This window comes from Dipodomys ordii, unplaced genomic scaffold (assembly GCF_000151885.1).
Source record: "Dipodomys ordii isolate 6190 unplaced genomic scaffold, Dord_2.0 Scaffold47, whole genome shotgun sequence".
NCBI lineage: Eukaryota > Metazoa > Chordata > Mammalia > Rodentia > Heteromyidae > Dipodomys > Dipodomys ordii.
This window is the reverse complement of record NW_012267263.1, coordinates 2157238-2168333: the sequence shown is the minus strand read 5'-3', so window position 1 is coordinate 2168333 and position 11096 is coordinate 2157238. Positions and strand designations below refer to the sequence as shown.

General features: G+C 38.1%; 1 protein-coding gene across 1 annotated transcript in view; it reads right to left on the bottom strand.

Annotated features, from left to right (window-relative positions):
- Window positions 1–11096, bottom strand: part of LOC105988177 (mitotic checkpoint serine/threonine-protein kinase BUB1-like) — a 42380-nt gene that overhangs the window by 19038 nt on the left and 12246 nt on the right. Inside the window, exons 7-10 of the mRNA XM_013019720.1 lie at window positions 10070–10122; window positions 9800–9975; window positions 8202–8353; window positions 5390–5619 (exon numbers count right to left, since the gene is read on the bottom strand). Coding sequence (XP_012875174.1) covers window positions 5390–5619; window positions 8202–8353; window positions 9800–9975; window positions 10070–10122 — 611 coding nt within the window. The remainder of the gene's footprint in view (window positions 1–5389; window positions 5620–8201; window positions 8354–9799; window positions 9976–10069; window positions 10123–11096) is intronic.

The window sequence follows — 11096 nt, the reverse complement described above, 5'->3', positions numbered from 1 at the left end:
GTCAGACAACGGTGTAAAAAGCTCTGATCAGCCCAACCTGTTTGCATAGGTCTTATGCAACTTCTTCTTCCTTCCCCTGCTCACCCTATAGGTGAGAAGTGTCTTTACTGAACTTAGAACATACCAGAGGCTTTCCTGAGGGCTCTGTGCTTGCTACTCCTTCTGCCTAAAACAGACTTGTCAATTTAGCTATATGGATAACTCCTATCTCTAGTCATTCATTATTACCTTCTCAGAAATCCAACCTCAGTATTAATATAGTGTCCCTTACTATATCGGGGTTCACTTATTGTGGCTTCACTGTATTACAGGTTAAAAAATATATAGCTAATTTGGTAGAGTTTTCACCATTTCATTGGATTTTGTAGTATATAGGTATTTACATAAGTTATTTTAATTATTTTGTGCAAATATGTTAAACAATATAACACTATAAATGTTAATTAAAACATATTAAGATAATAATAAATTGAAATAAAATACAATATGTATTTCATCAGTGGATGAAAACTACTGTATACAATGGAAATGCAGTAAGCCACTACCGTGTGTGCAAGTTTGCCAATGTGAGATTGTACATGGCACACTACTGGCTGATGAAATGGAAGGTGACTGACCACAGCACTGGATGCTGATTGGCTCAGTGACTGTAGCATTGGTCTGTTTGGTCTCCCATATTGTGTCGATACATTAAGCATCTCTCCCTGTCCACTTCACATCAACAAATTGATTACTACACATAGTGTTGCTCTGCCATGGTGTGAAATTTTCATAGAAGAAGTTTGAATTTATTTCAAGCACTATGATGCCACCTAAACATTCTGTGTCTTTGCTTCCGGGGGCCAACCCAAGTGCTAGAGAAAGATGTTTACCATCAAAGGAAAGGTGGAACTTCTGGACAGGTTAAAGGAAGGAAAAAGCTATGCCGCTGTAGGCCGCCATTACGGGATCAACAAATCTACTGCTGGCTATATAAAGACAAGAAGAACATCAGTTTTGCAGCAACAATGTCTTTTAACAAGATTGCAAAGAGGGTGGTCACTTCCTCCAATCAGGCCATTGTGAGGGTGGAGTCTGCATTGGCCTTATGGATAAATGACTGCAGCAAGAAGAAGATCTTACTGGATACCAACACTATCTGGACAAAGGCCAAGAAACTTTATGATCATTTGCAGAAAGCATGGATGTTCATGTTGGTGACGAGGATGACGATGTGGAAGCAGGACTGTCAAGTGTTTCTCCCATCAGATCAACCCCAGTCAGTGCCAGCAAGGGTTGGTTTGACAAATTTCAAAGATGCTTTAGACTCAAGAGCATTTCTCTACATGGAGAAGCTGCTTCTGTAGATAAAGCTGGAGCCAAGAGTATGTGAATATATTCAACTCCATCATCAAGGAAAGGGGCTATAAGCCTGAACAAGGTTTCTTTTCTTTTTGGTCAGTCATGGGGCTGGAATTCTGGGCCTAGACACTGTCCTTCAGCTCTTTAGCTCAAAGCTAGCACTCTACCACTTGAGCCACAGTGCTACTTCGGGCCTTTTCTGTTTATGTGGTGCTGAGAAATTGAACCCAAGGCCTCATGAATGTGAGGCAAGCGGTTTACCACTGAGACACCTTCCCAGCCCCTGAACACGTTTTTAACATGGATGTGACAGCTCATTTTGGAAATGAATTCCATCTCACACTTTTATTATGAAGGATGAAGTCAAAAGCCCCTGATTTAAAGGCCCCAAAAGACTGGGTAACTCTGATTACATGTGGGAATGCTGCAGGCATTTATTTTAAGTCCCCAAACCCAAGGGCCCTAAAAAACAAAAATAAGAATGTATTGCCTGTGTATTGGATGCACAACTCCAAGGCCTGGATCATGAAACTCTCACAGTTGATTGGTTCCACCAGTGATTTATCCTGGAGGTTAAGCTTTATCTAGCAGAGAAAAACCTCAAGTACAAAGTGCTCTGATCATGGGCAATGCTGGAGTCCATGCTGTCAAACTGTCATATAATAGTGTCCAGATAAGAGTTTTTGCTACCAAATACCGCATCGCTCATTCAGTGTGTGGATCAAGGCATTACTTCCACTTTTAAGGCTCTACATGTGAAATGCCCTGTAAAACTTAGTTGAAGCTGTGGTTACAAGTGAAAACTTCTTGCTAAAGGCATATTTGTATCATGGCTCCTAAATATTCAGAAGGCCATAAAGGAGATGTATAACAGTAAATGCCAGCTGGAAAAATTTGTGAGCAGAAGTGGTCCGTGATTGTAAGGAATTCTCCCAATGAAGTCCATCACTCTGCAGTAGCAAAGGCTGTGAAGCTGGCAAAACTACTGGGAGGAGATGGTGAAGAAGATGAGGACCAAGAAGAAGTAAAGGTTGGAGAAGAGGAGAAGGTTGGACTAACACTTGATTGGTCTTCCAACTATGGTTGGGATGGCCAAGAACTTCAGCAAGTAGCTGAAGAATGGGATCTCCATATGCTTCATTTGTTGCACTTCGTAAATACAATTGAGAGTGGCATGTCAGACAGGGACACAAATGTTTCTTCTTGCTTGCTATTGTTTCTAACATATTTATGAGATATTTCTTTGTTGATTTGTATGTCCCTCCCCCACAGTATAACCCCTGTTTTCACTGTACTTGATGAGTGGTATAATTTGTGGAGGGGAAGGGAAAAAACAAATCGTTTAAATAGGGATACAGGTGGAGCCATTGCAACAATGAGATGTGCAAGATGTTATGTCGAAAATGAACTTTACAACTTTGGCTTGGGAGAGGGTGGGTGAGGGTGTGGTGATGGGAAGGGATGGGAAGGGGAAACAAAGGAGGAGGCAAACAAAGGAGGGGGCAACAATGTTTGTTAAGAAATGTACTCATTACCTTGCCCTTGTAATTGTAACCCCTCTGTCTAGTATTTGCACAATAAGAAAACAAAACAAAACACCTCACTCAGAAGAAAAAGAAGTGCTAGCAACTCCCCATAACTATGTTTATCACTCACACAAAAAATTACGCCTATGCCTTTAGCAGAAATAGAAGTTACAGCCCTGGGTGAAAATACTGCACCACCTGATGAAGTGTCTGATGAAGTGGTGCTTTCAGAAGAGCTGTAAGGCTCTTCTTGGCTGTGCAGTACATTCATCTCATTGGTATCACCTTCACCGCCACCAGTACTGCACAGCTATGTAATACATGATCTTCATTGTTCAAGTTGTAGTATACTTCACTGACAGTACTCATAGAATTTTGTATGTTGTTAAAATTTCATAAGTTAAAGACCGTACTAAGTGTTTAAAAGTATATGAATTATTTATAAGAGCGTGGGAAAGGTTAATAAGAAAGTAGGAAAGGTTTATAGAAGAGAAGGGTTTATAAAGCCTTAAAATATATAAATCATAAAATAAATATAATGCTGCTACTTCATGTATTGTCACCTATTGCAGGGGTCTCTGGAATGTAATTCCCACAATAGGTGAGGGATCATTGTACTTCCTGTCCTGGGAGACTTTCACTGTTCTGTTCACAGCTACCTCTCTGAGTACTCAGTACAATGACTGGTGTCTGGGGAACAGGCACCATATCTTGGTGCAATCAACAAGTCTCAGCTGTTTGGTGTAATGGTCAGCTGTTTCAAGAAGCCAGTTTCCACAAATGGTCAGTGGATATCATGCTACCTTCACATGGAGGAAAAGTTCAAATGTCCTAATATCCAAATGAGACCTATTAATGTATACAACTTCTTATCAATCAGCTATGCAAATGCCTCCAGTACAGTAGCAAATACACTGGATTACTTTTCCCATCTAACACACTAAAGATGACAATCATTTTAGATTAAGATGCTGATAATAGAAGTTGTCATAAATTAGGATTTTTTTTTTTTTTTTGGTGGGCCATGGGGCCTGAACTCTGGGCCTGGATGCTGTCCCTCAGCTCTTCAGCTCAAGGCTAGCACTGTACCACTTGAGCCAAGCACCACTTCTGGCATTTTCTGTTTATGTGGTTCTGAGGAATCGAACCCAGGGCCTCATGCATGCAAGGGCAAACACTCTGAGACCAATGAGCCATTTTCCCAGCCTCAATAAATTAGGCTTTCAAAGGCTTCTGCACTATGAAGAAGTGGATTTCTACTTTGATTTGAAATGGTCTGGGGCTCTGCTCTCTAATAACAAGCTTGCTAAACTTAGGTTTAGTAAGGTCTGTCTGAAGCCTTCCAAAAAGCACAGCTACAACACAGACAATGAGTAAAACCAAAAGGAATCTGCACAAACAGGTCAGGATGAAGTTATTAAAATGAAACACACCTTCTTTCATTTCAGTCCCAATCTGTGGCTTGAATTCATGAGTACTCTGATTCACACATCTGCAAAAGAAGTTCTTGAGATATGCTGAAGAATAAAACTACATATATACCTTTTGCCTAATTCTCAAGAAATAATAGTAAAAGAAATTAGGCAACAATTATAAGCCCGTGGTTAAAACACAGGTACTGACACTTGTGTAAATTACTGATTCTGAATTTTAGCAACATAATAACCATCTCTTTATGTGTCAGGATAGCGTAACATCTTCTCTAATTTAAATGCATTCATTTATAGTATAGGTTAAATGTAACATCCAGTTCCAAGCACCTGAAACAGGGGAAGCTCTGGTGTTTCAGTGATGAGCCTACAGTCACAAAATAATGTCCGGATTAAAAATAACAGCTACCAAGGAAGAAAGCAAAATGTATGCAAACCAGAGCTTGTTTGAAAAGTATACTTGGGGCAATGGATCTCATCTACTACTTCTGGAATTCTCATAAAGGAACCTTAAAATGTTAACTAAAACATCTTAAGAAATTTGAATTTTACACATTCTTATCAAATCACGAGTTAAAAGACTGCTGCATGATTGAAGATATAAATGTAAAACAAACAACTGCAATGTAGAAAACTTCTGCAAAATTGGGGAGAAGACCTTCAGAGCAATGTGAGGGTAAATCTTGGCATATAGTCATGGACAATGATACCAAATTGTTTCCAGTGGGAGGACAGAAGGACTGAGAAAACATGGCAAGTAACTATCTGGATAGTAATAGTATCTGCAATTCCACAGTTAAGTTCAGTTTGCAGCTGTATATTTTTCAAGTGTAAGAGATTTAGGTTTCAAAGAAATGGAAATTGTAATTCAAGAGAAAAGCGTGAAATGAAACAACTTTTCTAAAGAAGCATGTCATAAAGTAAGTGTGACGGATTTGGGGCGTTTTTAAACAACATACTTGCTCCCAAAAGTATTTTAAAAAAGTAAGAATCCTTCATTTTCAAATACTGTTCTTGATATTGTGGATCATGAAAAGAGACTGACAAATGCCATTTAAATAACTGATACCTTCAGGACTACCTCGGGCTTACCTGGAGTCTGTCATTGACTGGGCCTTTAAAGGAACAGGAGGAGCTACACTCTGGCTGATGGCTGGGGACACCAAAGTAGCAGTAATAGTAGTTGCTGCAGGAGGGACAACAGGTGGTGGCTCTTTAGGGTTCTCTGAGTTCTTTAAGGACTGATGACTGATGGTTGGAAGATTTGGAGCTCTCACTTCCCGCTGGAAGTCTACACTTGGCCCCATACATGCTGGAGTGACCTATCATGTCAAGCAAAAAACAAAACAAAACAAACAAAAAACCCATGATATTACTAATCAAGCACTAGAGCTTTCTGAAGCATAGTGTATAGATTTCTTTCCCTTTGAAGCACACCTTACCACTTCAGCTATTTGAAAATGAAGCCAGCTACAAAAAAATTTGTAGCTTCTGAGCATGGACACAGCCCACAGCTCAAATTTCTAACCACAAGAAAATAAACAGCATTTATAATATATCAGTATTTTAAAACTATCTTCCCTCTCTCTACTTAATTTGAGAAACTGACCAACGAATCAATGTTATCAAATGCTCACAATTGTGTCCTGCTCAAATACCCTTGGCAGCCATTTTTCTATTCAATAAATAGGCTATTTATGGGAAGGGTAACAAGCTTTATACTTAAAAATCTTTGCTTCTCTACTATATGTACACAGAACCTAGGCAAAGTTACAAAGTTAAAGACAGAGGGTAATTCAAAGTATTCTTGTTAAAAAAAAAAACAGAAAACAAAAACAAAAACAAAACAGCTGGGTGCTGGTGGTTCACACCTATAATCTTAGCTACTCAGGAGGCTGAGGTTTGAGGATCATAGTAGGAAGCCAGCCCAGGCAGAAAAGTCCTAAGTCTCTTATCTCCAATTAACCACTCAAAAACTGGAAGTAGTGCTGTGGCTCAAGTGTTAGAGAGATAGCCTTGAGCACTAAGAGGCTCAGGGACACTGTCCAGGTCCTGAATTCAAACCCAACAAAACAAAAACAAACTCCAAATATCTAGGGTAAAAATGTTATTTCACATAAAAATGGACAAAGTAGTCATCAATAAGGGTAACAAAATGACTTATACCACTTTCTCACCTAACAGAATCATAAAGATAAAGAATCATAATATAATCCCTTATCTGAAACATTTGGAACTCAAAGTATTTCAGAATTTTTCAGATTTTAGAATATTTGCTTAGACTTACTAGTTGAACACCCCTGATTCAAACATCTGAAGTCCAAAATACTCTGAAATTCTAAACTTCAGTGCTAGCTGGCTATGTATGATGCTCAAAGTTTCAGATTTAGAGCTTTTCAGACTTTTGGGTTACAGATGTTCTACCAGTATTCAATTCTGAGTAAATATTTTTAAGAAGAATAAGCAGAGATATACTATACCAGATATCAAAATGAACAAGAAAACTATAGGAAATATACAGTACGAAATAATAAGAGCTCTATTGACAAAAATAAGGGTATATTTTAGAAATGGATTCTTCAAATATAAAGATTTGGCATTGAGAATTTTGATAAGGTTTTTGCCTACACTGGTCAGCCCATTTGGAAAATATATCCCTATACTACTGTATAGACAAATTCCATAAAGCTTTTGGCTTAGGACAGGAGATTAAGCATATGATTTATAATCTACTCCCAACCAGACCTCAGAGAAATGTTAACACCTAAATAGCTGCTGGACTGGTCTAGGAGTTCCCTGGTCTCTAGAATGCATTAAGTATTTCTGTTGAGGAAAAAAAAAAAAAAAACACCCTTAGAAACCACTATTGTAGGTAGATACAGCTATTTATCTTCATGTTCCATCTGAAAAGGAGATGGGAGGTTGGTTTCTGGAGAATTGTTCAAGAAGACTCTAGACTACTAGACTATGAAAGAGGGTGTAACGGATGCTATGGACTAAAAGTACCATATGTATAAGCATGCTTACTACAACATGCTTTACTTTGTAACAGCTGCTATAGGACATATGTGTCCTTCTGTAAGGAGTGACAGAAGACTGTACTTCAATATGCGTTGGATCTATATGCAAGTGAAAGGCCTACAAGATGTGCTAGGTTCAAAAAAGCAGAAAATAAGTTTTCTCTAAGCTGAAATGTCAGAGCAAAACACAAACCACAGCAGTAGCAATGAAGAACATCCACTGACACATATATATGTGTGTATATCCATGTATACACGTTTACTAACAAATGTTCTTCCTAAAAAGATATAGGCTTAAATATACATGTAGCATACATTTTTATTAGATTTAAATAAATCATATATATATATATATATATACATATATATTTAATTTTATTTTTTGTGGGTCCGGGGGCTTGAATTCAGGGGATGGATACTGTCACTTAACCTTTTGTGATATATATATATATATATACATATATATTTAATTTTATTTTTTGTGGGTCCGGGGGCTTGAATTCAGGGGATGGATACTGTCACTTAACCTTTTGTGCTCAAGGCTACTACTCTACATTTGAGCCACAGCTCCACATCTGGTTTTTTTTGGTGGTTAATTGGAGATAAGAGTCTCATGGACTTTCGTACCTGGGCTGGCTTCAAACTGTGATCCTTAGATTTCAAACTCCTGAGTATCTATGAGCCACCAGCACCTGGCTATATTTTAAAAATAATTTCAAAATATTCTCAAAGAAGACATTTGATTATCACAGTATTCTTTTTCATGGACAAGAATTCATTATGTGAAAGATTAAGCAAACATTATGAACTATAAATTAATACTCAATAATTACAAACACCACCAGGTGGGTTATAGTCTTCACTGGAAAAGAGCAGGGACATACCTCAGACTTTTCCTGAAAAGCAGAGGGGTCCTGGTGGGATGGCTCCCCGACATGGTGCAATTTTTTGTGAAGCTCATCCATTTTCTTTTTTAATAATTGTTCTTCAAAAGCACTAGCCTGCTTGCTCTTCATATAATCTTTGTCTTCATTTACTTTAGAAAAAAACAGTTTGTTTACAAAGCTTAAATCCAGGTCCTCAGAGGAATATATATAAAATGAGTAAAAGGTCCTATTTTAATATGGCATTGTCTTGCTCATATTTATAAAGTTGAAGAACTGAAAATCCACTTTGAGTCACAGGGCCACTTCCAGGTTTTTCTGCTTATGTGGTGCTGAAGAATAGAATCCAGGGCCTCATGCATGCAAGGCAAGCACTCAACCACTGAGCCACCTTCCCAGACCATGTATTTACCTTTTAATTATAACCTTTATCTATTACCACCATGATTACTATTATATTCAGGGCATATATAAGTTGTAAAGAATTGACATGGCAATCAACAATATTATTTTGTAGTAGCCCAGTATAATATCTAATATTTTTATAAGCAATCATGACTTTGAAAATGATTTTTCATTTCAGTTTTTCAAAGACAAACTTCAAGCAACATGTTGAACTGAAACCTCTTTGTATAACTACTTAAAGATAATAATAATACAAAGACCTCTCCAAGTACTTTTGTGAAGTACATTTAAGTGCATGGAGCACACTATGATCAGCTTACTTGGCCATACCACAGCCTGACTGGAGACTTACACCTATCTATGCACAGCTCAAAATGGGTCCGGTCCTGTATGAAGTAGGAATTGATCATTCTCTTGGTTGTTGATCCAACATAAATAATATTCTCACAGAATGGTTATAGTCTCATCTACGTAGTAGAGAATCTTTTTTATTTTTTCAGTAGCTGATAGATATAAATGGTGATCCTAGGTGAATTTTTTTTAAATTTTTTTTATTTAATTACATGGGCAGGATAATGCCTGCATTTCTTACCAAGCATTGCAGCCTCCTCCTTTGGTTTACCCTTCACATCCCTTCTCAGCCCCCCCGCCCCAGTAGAGAATCTTGAGTGGAAGATTCATTTTCCTAGGGTCTATGTTGTTATAATAAGAGCAAACTCTATTAAGGTATACATTAGTGAGGAACTAAACTTAGCCCTCTCTATAGCCATAAATAATATGGCACATTGATCAGAGAACTCCTTTTGTTTCACTTGTTTAAAGTAGGTAAAGAACTTGGAAAATCTCTTCTGAACTTTCATTCCCAATCTAATCCTGTCATAGTATAAGTAAGTGGGCCAGCAAATTTGGAACTGCTGTACAGAAGTACAAATCCATACAGATCATACTGAAAAACCTTAATGACATAGATTCTTGTGCAGTGTTCTCTCTACATGAGCAATGCTGCGAAGACAAGGACTGAGTCACCATACAAGCATGGCTGCCATGTTCATGTTTAGCAAAGATTTCCAAGCCTCTTACAGATAAGCTACACACATTTTCTGCAATATGTCAGCATTGTCAATTATTTGATGAAAAATGCAATTACCATTTTAAATGACATACAAATAACTCAAAATATGAGATACAAGTACCCCATTGTTCATGCTTCCTTCGTTGATTGTATTTCTGTGCTCTCAGCTCCTCAAAGGAAAATTCTGAGTCTCCACGAATAAGCTTCTCCTTGCAGTACATAACGACCTGCTGCACATCAGCGCTGGCTGCCGAAGATGAGTGTGTACAGCATTCTGATTTAGAAATCATGAGTACCCTTTGTTACCAACAAGGGAAAAAGACAACATTTACAATACTGGAAATTTACACTCTGAAAGGAAACTAAGTAATAGAGCAATGATTATACTTGCATATTTGGCTCTTTGTTACAAGCTGAGGATATTGCTCCAGAGACTTCAGAACTCTAAGAGACAGAAAACAAACATAAGTGACCTTTACTACAAACAACAACAGCAACAAAAAAAAAAACAAAGTCAACTTCATCCCAAATCAATATGAAAATGTTTCGGTGGAAGGGCCTGGACTCAAATAGATTTATACATGTGCTTATATTATGATTAACAGCTGAAGCTTTAGTTTGCAACACTATCATAACTTTTCCTAATTAAAAACTCACCAAGAACAAAACATATAAAACTGAGCAATTATGTTAATCCTCAATAAATCCTAGTACACTTGGAGACAGAGACCGGAAAACCTCAAGGTTTGAAAGACTCCATCTCAAGTAATGGGTAGGTAGAGTAGCATGCACTATTATCTCAGCTACAGGGGAAGCACAATGGCTAGGCACAGGGCAGGGGAATTCTTGGTAGGGCAAAAAGCTCCATGGGAATAAAAATCAGGCATGGCAGAGAAAGACAAAGTTACACTTATTGGTTGGTGCTGATGGCAGATGAAAAGGTATCATTTGAGGGCTGGGAAGTTGGCTCAGTGGTAGAGCGCTTGCCTTGCATGCCTGAGGCCCTGGGTTAGATTCCTCAGCACCACATAAGCAAAAAGCTGGAAGTGGCGCTGTGGCTCAAGTGGTAGAGCGCTAGCCTTGAGCTGAAGACCTGAGGGACAGCACCCAGGCCCGGAGTTCAGGCTCCACAACCGGACCAAAAAAAAAAGGTATCATTTGATGCTTCTGAAGAAATAGTATTTTTTCCAGTGCATAAGAATAAACTTAAAGGAAGATAGGTCCCAAGTTTGAGAAGAGCAAAAAGAAACCTAGAGAAGAGTGAAAAGATATTTAAATCTCTATAATTAGGCCTTAAAGGGTGAACTGTCAAACTTAACAGACACACAAGACATAATGAGTGAGCTGGGACACTGGAAGGAGAGTCCTGGTTGAGGTTATGGGCACCAAGACTTTTTATTTTTTTCAGCAAGGCTCAG